The following is a 13954-nucleotide window of genomic DNA, read 5'->3' on the forward strand; positions in this document are numbered from 1 at the left end:
CCAGCGCTCTGCACCCGGCTCCATATTGCAGCAATAGCTAAAGTGTGTTTGATTTAACACACTATGAAACATATTTAAGTTCTTTCTTGTCGGGGCAGTGTAAAGAGGAAGGAGAGCCCACACTGGAGCCCAACCGTGCTGACATACCAAGGGTCATAAGCGGTACCAATCTGGAGTTCGAATCAAAAGTCAGCGGATCCTCGCTCAACAAGCAGAGCGAATCGGGACCTTAGACGACGTGGCCCCTTGTATAAATGAAGGGAATTCCCAAGTAAAGTTTTGTTTTTCTAATACGTGACGGTGTCATAATGTCCCGAACTTGGATTTTCTACTTTAATAACTGTTTACAGCAAATGACCATGGCTATATGGAACAGGGCGTTTTGTTCATAGAGTAACCTGCCTTTTTTAGTACAATGCTTCCCAAAAGGTGAAACCGTGTTCCGGTCGCAACCCACCACCGCAAACATGTTCAGGTAAAAAGAGAGTTACCCAAAAATGTATTATAAAACAAAATACACGCATTCATTTCGGAGGGTATTTACAAGCTCATTTAGGTTATCTATTGAGGTAAAGGTGCACACGAGCAGAATGTTCAAGAACAGGAGGACGCCCTTGACACAGCAGCTCTGACAGGTGTGTTCTGATTCAACAGACGCCCCCCTAAGCAGGACAGGTAGCTGAAGAGAAACGTCGCCATGTTGTAAACATCCTGATGCAAAGGGTCTAAATCTATCCTCGAATAATTGTGGCTTATAAGTGTTCAAATAAGTGAGTGAGTGAGTTTGGTTTAACGCCGATTTTAACAATATTCCAGTTATATCGCGGCGTGTCAGCTTAATGTGATAGGAAAGCCCGAAGTGATGCAGGTCTCAGACGTTAACCACTTCGGTGAAACCCACGAGCACGGATATGATGCTGACAAACCTAGAAACATAATCGGGGCTAACCGGGATTCGAACCCACAATCATAGGTTTCTGGCGTGCCCAAGGGACGCAACTCAGGACAGCGAATCGCGGCGCCTAAGACCCATGCCCCCTTGAAAATAAGTGAATGGGTATAACGCCGGATAATACTTATAACAGTATTTCAACTTTAACAGGCTTACTGTGGACCGGAATCCGCCTCCCTGGTCCAGTTGATAGAGAGAGGAAAGTCACTTGTTAGGTCGCTGCCACGTCATACCAAAGCACCTTAAAATATGTCTCTTGTTGTTGCCTTGTCTGGCGCTCGTAATTAAGGGGGTGAAACAAGGCCTGGTTGGCTCGGTGTTTCTACACTGTGTTTGAGTGGCGTATCAATGCTAAACTTTGGCATGGTATCTCAGTGGGCTTGCACTATAAAACCGGCATTAGTCCGGACTAGAACGAGCAGCCACTCACGAACACACAGAGGCGCGCGTGCGTGCATGCATGTCGCTATATAAGTGCATTAATCATGAACACCACGTTAAACTCCATTTTACCTCATCGGAAGTGCAAATGGACGTTCGTCAACGCTTAGAGGTGACAGACCAAAGGTCATGGTCAGCCCGAATCTGGTATTCGAACTCACGACCAGCGAATGCTTGCACAGATAAGGGCACAATGCTTTGTACCCTTTAAAAGCAGTTCTAAATTGATTGACTTCCCGTCCGAATTATCCAATCTGTGATAATATAACCGATAAAATCCTTTCCGTAACCATAATGAATCTATGCAGCACATGAACATTATTACTGAAAAATTGTAAAGCATTAGATGCAAAATAATTAAAAGGATTTGATTCAATTTTCCCTTTAAAACGCACCTTGAGCCATTTTCTCCTGACAAGACCTTGATTTCACTCAAAGCAAAGGCATCTTCTCCACCACCAAACCAGAACCCGGAGTACTTGATGTATTTAACTTCAATGGTAGTTATGTCCCCTACCTCGACAGGGGAAACAACCACGTGGGATAACGTACTTTGGGGCTTCAGAGTTACGTCCCTGTAAAGACATAAACGAAGTTATCAGAGGAGGAGAATTTATTTATTTTTTCACCAAAAGAGTGAAGTGGGGGAGTGAGTTGGGTTTAACACCGCTTTGAACAGTTTTCCAGTTATATGACGGCGTGTCAGCTTGATGTTGGAAGAAAGCCCGAAGTGATGCACTTCTCAGATGTTTACCACGTTGGTGAAACACACGAACCCGGGCATGGTGCTAGATAACCTAGAAACGTCATCGGGGCGAATGGGGTTCGAACCCAGTATCATAGATTTCTGGCGTGCCCGAGGGACGCAATTCTGCACAGCAAATTGCGACGCCTTAGACGTCTGGGCCACCTGTGTCTCCTTCTCTAAACGAACAATATCAATGACGATATATTGAAACTGACGAGTATGCATGTTAGTGTATGTAGTGATTCGGTACTAAGATGTAATAAGACTGTTCTCTGACCCTGTGACTGTTAAGAAGCCGCTGTCTCCCCACTTTCCCATCAGCCTTATAGCCAGCTTCCCCTTCGTCTCCTTGACACCATCGGGAGACGTCAGCTGCACGCCGTAGTGATACCCTGCAATACACGGGGAGCAGAACAATCAGAAACTTAGCCAACCAAGACGTGATGTTAAACGCGACCACTGTTGCTTCTGTGAAAAATATCAAGTACATGTATACGCACTTATAGCAATTGAATGCATTGAGTGAATGAATAAACGTAGTTTACTCTGTGTGTGTGTGTGTATATATATATAGTATATATATATATATATATATATATATATATATATATATATATATATATACGTTTATAACGACCACGCTTATAACGAACTATCGGATAAAACGAACTATTTCTTGGTACCCTCCATTTGCTGTATATATGCTGTTTATATTCTTATTACGAACAACGTATATAACGAATTTAAATTAGTGGTCCCTTTGAGTTCGTTATAACCGTAGTTTACTCTCTCTGTCTCTCTATCTATCTCTCTATCTGTCTCTCTATCTATCTATCTATCTATTTATCTATCTACCTACCTACCTACCTGTCTGTCTGTCTGTATGTATGCATGCATGCATGCATGCATGCATGTATGTATGTATGTATGTATGTATGTATGTATGTATGTATGTATGTATGTATGTATGTATGTATGTCTGACTGTCTGTCGGTCTGTCTATCTTTCTATCTGTCTGTGTATCTATCATCTATCTATCTATCTATGCATATATCTATTCAATACATTCAATTGCTATAAATTGCCAAGTGCACTGTTTACATTCACGTCCAGTTGGTATCCATTTGACTTGACATATATGTATTTCTAGCAAGAGCTAGAACTTAGTGTATATTCCAGTTGTTCACTCGACTCCTAGGATACGCCATGCAGTACATCGACATATGCGCACCAGCTGATAGGGGACTTCTCAGCACAACTACATCCCCTAAGACTCTTGGACACCGGCAGAAAAGTAAAAAAATACAGGTACCGCAAAATGGCGTCTTTCCTCGCGTTTTGAGGTACAATGTGCCGCGGGTCTTGTACTCGTTGGCGTGATACCCGTATTGTGTACATCCCTGCTTCCCACAAGTCAAGCAAAGACCACTGTCAAAAGCATTCTGAAAAAACAGAAATTCAGCATTAAGAATTTCTTTCCAAATTCCCATTTTTAGTTATTAACCGCTCGGTATATATTATGACGTAAAAAACGCAATTTGAGGTTATGATTATATTTCTATTATCGTCATTACCTTACTGACATGTCCATGAGAACAACTCAGTCGCCTAAGGCGCCGCGATTCGCTGAGCAGAGTTGCGTCCCTTGGCACGCCAGAAACCTATGATTGTGGGTTCGAATGCTGGTTCGCCCCGATTATGTTTCTAGGTTTGTCAGCACCATACCCGTGCTCGTGAGTTTCACCGAAATGGTAAACGTCTGCGACCTGCATCACTTCGGGCTTTCCTCCCACATTAAGCTGACACGCCGCGATATGACTGGAATACTGTTAAAAGCGGCGTTAAACCCAACTCACTCACTCACTCATGAGAATAACTCCACTTAGAAAGACTACTTAACTACACCCACCCAGTCCTCGAAAAGTGTGAGCATAATGGTGTAATTCTTACACACAACAGGGGCGGGGGTAGCCTTGTGGTTAAAGGGTTCGGTCGTCACGCTGAAGACCCGGGTTCGACTCTCCACATGGCCATCATGTGTGAAGCCAATTCTTGTTCTGGCCGTGATATTGCTGGAATATTGCTAAAACCGACGTTAACCTATACTCACTCACTTCACCCAACCATTCAGTGAAGTTTTCGCTGGAGCTTTCAGTATTAAAAAACACAACTGATGGGGACATATAATAGCAACAAACGCTTTATCAATAAAACACGAATGGATCCAGGAAGTAAGACAAGTGGAGATCCATGTTTTCGGGATCTGGTGGTTAAATGGGTATGTAGTGGGGAGTTGTTACTACATGGTTTTGTCAGTTTGTGCTTATATGATTGAGCAAATTCCATTCATTTTACAGCATGATGGATATAACACACGCACGCACGCACGCACGCACCCACGCACGCACGCATGCACGCACACAAACACAGACGTGAGTCACGCACACACACATATGCTACATAAACACACACAATACAGTATATACTTACATAATCAGAGCAGGGGTAGGCTGTGAAGGGGCAGGAGTTGGATATGGATTCTGTGTATAAAAAGATAGACCGAGAATGGCTGCAGCTCACAGCTTTGGCTACATCTGAAACACGTTAATGATGCAGATGTGGAGGATTTATAACCATGAAATGAAGCAGTCATCAGATAGGGTCATTAGATCTTCTTCATAAACATGGATCATCATCGATTTATGTCATGCAAACAAAAAATGGTTCTTCGGGTATTTTATTCTTCTCCAAAACTTAGAAGACAGAGGACGAATTTTCTTTGAATGAAAATATACTACCGACAAAAAAATAAGGGAACTGATGAAATTATAGTGAAGGTGTAATGACGATAGATGTCTGTAAACATAATTTCAGGCGTTTTGATCAATATTAGGTGTGTCCGCCATGTTGGGCGATACATGCAAGACACCATGATTTACTTGCGTCATTCGTGACCAACTCGTGTTATTCCGGGACAGGCCAGATAGAGACTCGTGCCCATCCCGTCGCCATGATAGCGACTGGGGTCCGTCTAAGCGCAAAAGGGCATAGCTAAAAGAATAGTCAACTCGCTGCGTAATGATTCAATTACATTTTCCCCCATATATCGAATATATCCCAGATGCTATTGAAAACACATTGGGACTTACAGTATTATACAGTATGATTGAACACATTTAACTATACCTTGGGTAAATATTAAATGTAAGATAATATGTAAAATGAAAAAATATTGCTGAGGGATTCTTTGACCGAAGTACTTGAAGTCATACGCGTATGCTGATTGGTTTGCGTATTTTCGCATATGGCATTCATTGATAAGGGGACAAGTCTTCTTGCAGGTTACGGAAAGGGGCGAGTGGTGACGAATGTAACTGTCAGAAGGGCTACCCCAAGTTGAGTCACGGATGCGGGTACTGGGTCTCTGGCGTGCACTCTCTGTCCGAGAACATCCCACAGATGCTGCTTTGGGAAGATGTAAGGGGACTTAGCGCGGCTGTCCGTATTCCTTCTCGTCCGGAACACTGTTTTCTGGCATTGTCATCTAGCAGTTCAAATTTCTGTTGATATTTCGAGCGTATTGAACAACGACATGACGTCCATTTCGTCAGCATACCGCTGTCAAACGTCCAATCACTAATAATTCGCCAATCATGTGTGAAACCGCCCCACACCATGACCCAACCGCCCCCATACTGATCATGGCTAACAATTGTTGCCCTGGAATATTGGTAGATGTTAAAATTCGCCATCCCGTTATTGTAAGTAATTCTCCGTTGATAATGAGAAGACTGCATAGTGCAATTATTGTAATTTGTATTTTTCAGGGCATAACACACCCAGACCTAATTGCTACCCAATTAATGTCAATCTCTATTGATAACAGGAGCATGTTTGAATCCATTTAAGTATATCCTCACCCACCACGACCACCCCCACCCCATCGTTTCATTCCAAAAAATTCATTCCCAGATACGTTCTTGGGGGCATATTTAAGGTGTACTCATCTCAGATGCTACAGTGATTGTGAATCTGATGTGGGTCAAACAAAACCTTTCAATGATTTTGAACGATGGAGTTTCAGTAGTTTGGAATATTGTGCCTACAAACACCCGCAGTTATCGCCTGAATGCACAACATGTCTCAGGCATGACAGCAACCTTCTGTAAACGGTTATATTTCCAGTTGAACCGGGGTAATTGACCATTGTTTTATCCCCTGTCAATTTCATGTAATTATTGCAGCCTGTAACCAAACATTAAGTGATCGGTGGAACAGAAAATCGAATGACACGATCGTGCATTTACTGTTTTTGAAAGGTCTTTTAAGAACATCGTCCGCTGAGGACAGGTGCAGAGATTCAGCTGCTTATAATTGTTGTTCGTGCATGATGTGAAATTTCATTGTGATTTGATGTTACGTTCAGATGCAACACCATGGTATTGCAAATGTACACCTCAACGATAGCTACATTCACATCATTAGTTCCGTTGTTTTGTTTTGTATTTTAGATTTCCGTCGATTTAGATACCACTCCGTTGTTGGAATCTCTGTGATTAATTATAATTAATGTTTGCTTTGAGTCGTAACAGTTCGAAAAAAGTCAGTATTTCAGCTATATCACGGAGTGTCAATCAGAAGTAAAGCAGGTCCTACCACGTTGGTGAAACCCGGTCGTGCTGGCAAACCAAGAATCATGCTCTGATTCGAACCCACGATAAAAGGACTATTGTACGCCTAGGTAACGCAACATTATTGAAATATATTGAGAATCTGGATACCTCCGCCTCCGAAGAGCGTCGAGATAGTCCCTGACAACAGGCCTGAAGGACACCCGGCTTGTGTCTCTCCACCGTTCACGTAGAAATCGACGTCTCCACTGGGTGTGACGATGCCTAAGGTATCGGCATTGGTATGCGTCACGTCAACAAACACAGCGTCAGATTTGTCGAGTCTAACCACTGATGAAGTATCTTTAAAATTGGGCCCAGCCGGATCCATTCCTACAACATTGAAATAGAATATTATACATGTAGATATTTCCAAATATTGGTTCAAGAAATATCGTAATGGTCTGTTCTAACAATGACGATGCCAAGTATCCCTACGCTTCATGGAACAACATGGACCATGCATCAGATTGATGCCACCTTGAAGACGTTGATCACTGGCTTGCGTCGGATCTGCCGTGGCGTCTTTACGCATGACACTAGTAATATGATTTCATTTGTGAACCTAAGCTTTTATTTCCCCTAAGGAATAACCAACGATCAACCACGTACCGCTAATTCTGCCGACTTTCCCTCCTAACCGACTTCCTGCGTAGCCGGAAGTATGGGCTCCCAAACTGTGACCAATCAAGTGAAGATCTTCAAGACTAAGCCCCGCCCCAATCAGAAGATCAATGAGAGCCTTCAGTTGTGCGCCAACCAATCGAGTGTTGGCAACGGCCTGGGCGTAGTCCGGAAATACTGCCCCCACTCCCCAGTCCACTACAATAACGTTGAAGTCTCCCTGTAAAATGGAACTGATCTGGTAAGACTTGCTCAGAAAGTTCAACAATCATTCACACATTTAATCCTGTTGTAAGTCGAACTATGATTTTAAAGAGAACACGCAAATTGTCACTGAGAGCAATTATCTGAAAAACACCTGACTTTATTATATTGGGCCTGGGTTTATTGGGCCTGAATCCTACGTAGTCCTTTCGGGAAATAGATCGTAAACTCCTTCTATAACGAAATTAACTTGAGCTTGATAATGTTTTAATTGGACTTTCTCTTGTTTATACTTAGTAAAATGAGTAGCAAATGAAAATGACAAAAACCTTTCCATAGTCAAAAGAAATATCTGCTACCAAGCAGGGTCCATTTTACTATTCCGACTATATGTGTTTTTTAATCAAATAGTGATGATACCAGGTGTTCACGAAAAGGTGAGCGTATCCTGCCCACCTGTGGCACCCATCACAGACACGTGTAAAGACGTATAAATGTTCATCTATAAAGACATGGGTACAAGTCAAAATGGGGAAGTGCGTCAGACATCTGTCACCAATGCGCCAAATTTAAAAATATCTTCCTCGTATCTAACATAAAACTGTTTGAAATCTTTCCTAAAGCCTTGAATGTTGTAACCCTGATCACACAACTTTGAGCAAGAGTTGTATGACACTCTTTAAAATGTTTTTCCTTAAGTTTGTCGTGTGGGACATTTGTGTACAAAGTTGAAAAATAATTTGTTTTGCCGGAATTATTTTTGAGGGAAATTAAGTCAAATTTGCTCAATGGCTTTCTATGAATATAACGATAGTCCTACATTTGTTGTATTAAGGATTGTTGTTAAGCTTTGAGACAGGTACATTGGTGGTACATTTGCTGGACCCAACAATATTCATCTCAAAATCCCGATACATATGGAAATGGGAAACCAATACAAAAGAGAAATGGCCATGTCTTAAGGTTTTATAGTCAAGTGAAAGTTGATGTCACTGCTGTAGCAGATTACTTCCTTAGTTGACAGAGCGACATTTCGTTTCACACAAATTCACGTCACTTCTACTAAGTTTTTTAACCGAACAATTAATGTAATGATGCTTTCGTATTATGTTTGGACCTCGGAAGAGTTTGGAGAGCGGAAGGTCCGGGGTTCGATCCCGTTGCCAAGGCATACCAAAAGACGTTAAAAGATGATACATGTTGCTACCCTGTCTGGCGCTAGACATTAAGGGTCTAAAACAAGTACTGGTTGGCTCAGAATTAGTATACTGTGTCTGAGAGGGGTATTCATGATAAACTGCAGCATGGTATCTCAGTGGGCTAACAGTATAAAATCGGCATTAGTCCAGACTAGTACAAGCAGCCACACACACGTTGCTATGTAAGTGCAATAATGTTGGACGCGGTGTTAAACCCCATTTCACCTCACCTCGTATAATGTTTGTGCCTTGTCTGTGGAAACAGCTACAAACTTTTCATGCAGGGCACCTACACTTTAATGGGAATGACTGCTGGCTATAAAGCTTGAACGGAATGGCTTTATTCCAATTCTGTACACCTTCTTTCAGTTGGTGCATTCTACCAATGATAATATTGCACACTCACTTACAACCAACTTCATGTTGTAATTGGGTTAAAACCACACATCAATTCTTTTTATCCTCAACCGTTATTTTTCGTGAATGGGTATGAGTTTGGATGTAAAAGAACTTGGAGTGTACACATAAACGTGTATTGGCTGTTTTTAAAACAATAGTGAAAATGCATCTGAGCTGGAGCAATGTCTACAGCCTGCTTTCTTCAGTTGGAAAATCTTGATAATATCTTGTGCATTTAGGAAGCAGACAGTACTTTTTGTCTTTCTTATTTTTGCAATGAAATATACAGGTTGAATATTCCTACAAACCAGTTTCAGAAATGTATCCTTCATCACTTGCACCCAAGATGTATTGCCATTGTTATTGAAGCCATGGACAATTATTTTAGTCGGTTTCTTAGGCTCAAACTTGGACGCAGTAACACTAGACAAATCGGTGTAGTTGAGCTCGTCATAGTCGTCGTTGCCAATACTTTCACGTGTGTATAGCCAGAACCCCGATTCCAGTGATTCCGGTGTTACCGGAAGTGCAAAAACTGTGTTATTAAAGGGCGGGCTGTTGCTGAAACATCCGACAACCGGATAACAGACAGTTTGGTTAGCACGCGGATCCTGTGTGGTTTTTGATGGCGATGGTGGAGATGTTGAAGCTTGATTGTTGGTTGATGCTGCGGCATGTGACGAGTTGGGATGAGATGGGTCTTGTGGGTTAGATGCTGCGTCAGCGCAAGTCTCTGCTATACACAAAGCTGGGGATATAAAACTTGTGTGTAAGTCAAGTTTCCATTAGATATCTGATTAATATGTTTGAGGGAACCTATTCATCGAGACTGTCTCTGTTGTCTAGCGTATGGGCGTCAGAGAACGGAAGGTCCGGGATTCGATCTCTGGCCACGCCATACCAAAAGACGTTAAGAGATGGTACTAACCCTGTTCCGGTGCTAGACATTAAGGGGCTAAAAAAAGGACTGGTCGGTTCGGAGTCAGTATACTGTGTCTGAGTAGGGTATTCATGTTAAACTGCAGCATGGTATTGACCTTAAGCAACAATCACACTAATAGGACATTCAAAGAAGTCCAGATATTTTATTGAAATGACCAAATGCAGAAAGAGTTTTGTTCTCAAGCTGCACGCTTGTCCTGTATGCATAACTTATTATCCGTTTCCACGGTGATGACTAAAATTTCACAATTCAATACATGCTCGAAAGCTGGGATATCTGCGAGACTCGCACCTGCAATTTACGAAGAGGCACGTAATAACATTCATGCTGTAACTGTCCTGGATCATTATCGGAGAGGTTTACTCTGGTTAGACGAATCAAGTCTTCAAACATGCTGAGTAATTGAGAACTTTTAATCTTTAACCTTGCCAGTTGGGATTAAAACTGACCCTGTACACTCATTTGATGGCGTCTTTCTTCGCAAATCTTTTTTCATTGTGAAACGTTAACATATACTGAAGTTGCTCTGGTCCGTTCAGACGTTCGAGATTGAAAGGCAATGGATTTGGACTTTTGGGACTGGAAAACAGATGATTTGGACTTTCAGAACTGGAAGGTTGATACTTAGGTCTGCCTACCATGAATGAGCCTGGGTAATCAAAGGGGTATGTTGAGATGTAGCAGTTAGAATATCCCACATGTCGTGCATGGGATGAGAACAATTGACTTTGGTGGCAACTGGTGGACGGTTCGTCCGATAAGAAAGGTGCTTGTACATGTGCATGTGTGACACACCTGGCGTATTCCACGTTGTTTGCAGAAATCATAATCTGAGATTAAGTAACATTAATATTATGAATGCAGAAATATAACGATTTAGTGCCAACACAGTAAGTAAGGCAGTGTATCAGTGCACCTACCTAGTACCACCCAAAGGCTGAGACCCGCCGCAAGAGACCTCATAACGACCAGTGCATATCTCCAAAGGAAGACAAATGTGTTCAACAGTATCACGTGATACGCTTAGGTTTGGACAAGAAATTTGCCACCTGTTGCTGTTGTGCAATCGCCTTGACGCGTGTCGGTGAACAAATGTATGTTATAGATATAGATATTTAGTACTACATCTGGGGAACTCAAGATTTTTTTAAACGATCTTAGCTAAGATTAATCTTTACAAACTTACGTTCAATGATAAGATATTTTAAGTTTAAGCTACATTTTCGGAACTATCTTAAATATGTTGCAGATCGTACAAAGTTATGAAACCTATCCTAACTCTGACAGAGAACTCGTTTGTGTTAGAAATTGAAAAGGCGGGACGTCACGGGGATTTCCCAGCCACTGACAATGACCATAATATAATATGCTATCACTACCCGATAACAAATAGCATTCGTGTGCACACGCAAAGACATTTTTCAAACCCAATTAATGTTATAATCAGTACGTATAGTGTTACCACACTATGGCTATTAGAATTCAAATAATGTGCCAAAAGATACTTCAATATATTCCCTTCAAATGGTCCTCACGCGATTGCGCAGATCTTGTAAAAAGTCAAGGGCGAAAGTAAGGGACGTTATTCTAAATGACAATGACGAGACCTTTGATTGAACGGCAGGCGATCAGCATTTAAACTACGTGTTCAAGTCTGATGTTACGTGATGTATAAAGTCAAGTTAAAAGTGAGAACACCAACATTATACCTCGACACACACAAAACAAAAATTGTTCAGGAAGCCGTGCACCCACGAGCGTGTCATGAGGACTAAGTAAGCTTAGGTTTGTTTTATTATTAATAATTCCAATATCTTTCACGAATAAACAAATGCAATATCAAGCTATTAATATTCAGATAATGTAATTATTTTTTGTCTATCTAGATACATAATTCTTTAGAAAACTTGAAAGTGACACTACTTTTCGTTCACAAAAGGAGATAATTTAGGAATGTCAAGTTATGTCCACCACATGTTAAGGTGAACATACAGATAATGTTGTCCTTTTCTATCATTTTAAATTAAGTAGAGCTATTATTATGATTTGTCTGATTTGATTTACATCTGGCTGAGGATCGAAATAACTACAATGTCAATGTGTCAAATCTATTCCCGAACGCAGTTCGATGACGTTTGGCTTGTCTGACGGCATTGCTAAGGGTCACTTTTGGGGCAGGTGACACTATCCTTTACCATGATTTTATTGTCTGAATGGTCTCAAGTATCTATACATTTTTTAATATAAAACGGGTAAATGTAGCTTAACTTTACTTTTAAAAAAGTCCAACATCAATTATTATTTTATCAATGTTACCGAGAGTGTAACGAAGGTGTCACACACTGGGTAGAAGTATGGTCGGGCCAATACAAAGGGAGAGCATTCTCAACTAGAATATGAACTAAGATTAGCTGCCCCTGAGTTATCAATAAGGTCACGGTCATTACTGTAGCCTGCCGACACCTTCCGTTTTTATCCTTCACATATTATCGAAACGGTATGTTGTTTCACACTTCTTTCAGCATACTAGACTCAGATATAAACATGTTATAAGTTATCAACTCCATAGTTATATGGATCGGTATCACGATTAACCAGATTTCTGACGTGAAATCTTTGATGAGTTCTTCGTGTTTTCGAAGTGTCATTTGAATCACACAGTTTAATGTCAAAGTTTGAACGTAAAGCAGATTGTTGGTTTGAAAAATACCTATGGCAAAGTATGACACCATCTTGGATGAAGATACAATAAACTTACGACAGGTATTGAGCTATCTTAGATTTACGACATTCTTACGATATATTTGGGCCACGGTAGTTTCGATAATAGATTACGACAGTCTACGATTTCCCTACGATAACTTTGTGATAATTTTAGGGCTCAGATCGTTTCGAAAATCTAGACCCAGATCTTTGGTGGGACTCCAATCCGTGGCAGATTTTCATTGTCATGTGAAATTGCCAGTTATTAACATTATATGATACTCTGCCATAGATCTGAGTATGCACCAAAATCGGCCCCATATGTTGGATCTGCCACGGATCTGATAATCTGCTACAGATCAGAGTCCAACCATAGAGTCCTACATATATATCTACATGCTTGTAAATGCCTCCGAGTATCTCAATGAACAAACAAAATGGCGAAGTGAGAGTACGATAGAGCGGGGACGTTGCCCAGGTTGCCCGAATGTTTGGCAAATCAAAAAGTGTAATCTCAAGACTGTGAGACAAGTACCCTCAAACAGGTGTACCCTCCACGAAGGATGTGACCCTAACAGCTTACCATTGGCAAGAAAGATTGGGATAGGTTTGGCAAGACCAGGGACGGGCTGTGCGCCATGTTTACAGACACAGACATGTCACTGACAAAATGAAGTTCTCAACAGTAAAATTGTTTAAACATTAAGTAGGTTGTGATAACCTTGTTTACCCAGTTATTGTTGAAATTCAGCACAACCTTATCTTGCTATGAATAAAAATTCATTCAGACATGCATATTTCATGCGATAATAGATTAAGGCCAGACGACTCACTTATTCTTGTTAGTAAATAATAGTCTGTGTATCATAGTGTGTTTATTACAGTCTGTGCATTTCAGTCTGTATTAATAACAGAATATTAACACCAGAACATATTACACAGTGTTGTTTCATTGTAAACAACATCAGTAGTGAGTTAGTATGGTTTTACGCCGCTTTTAGCAATATTCCAGCAAAATCACGGCGGGGGACACCAGAAATGGGCTTCACACATTGTACCCATGTAGCCCTA

General features: G+C 41.1%; 1 protein-coding gene across 1 annotated transcript; it reads right to left on the minus strand.

Annotated features, from left to right (window-relative positions):
- Nucleotides 1-486: 486 nt before the first annotated feature.
- Nucleotides 487-11191, minus strand: LOC139478909 (pancreatic lipase-related protein 2-like). Its single transcript, XM_071261594.1, has 9 exons — nucleotides 11101-11191; nucleotides 9546-9985; nucleotides 7424-7655; nucleotides 6923-7144; nucleotides 4632-4735; nucleotides 3454-3583; nucleotides 2419-2533; nucleotides 1789-1968; nucleotides 487-679 (listed from the first exon to the last, which is right to left on the minus strand). Exons 1-9 carry the CDS (start codon nucleotides 11141-11143, stop codon nucleotides 595-597), a joined length of 1551 nt encoding a protein of 516 aa, XP_071117695.1. The 5' UTR covers nucleotides 11144-11191; the 3' UTR covers nucleotides 487-594.
- Between the last annotated feature and the right edge of the window lie 2763 nt (nucleotides 11192-13954).

Source organism: Haliotis cracherodii, unplaced genomic scaffold (assembly GCF_022045235.1).
Source record: "Haliotis cracherodii isolate W230 unplaced genomic scaffold, xgHalCrac1.p SCAF_4, whole genome shotgun sequence".
NCBI lineage: Eukaryota > Metazoa > Mollusca > Gastropoda > Lepetellida > Haliotidae > Haliotis > Haliotis cracherodii.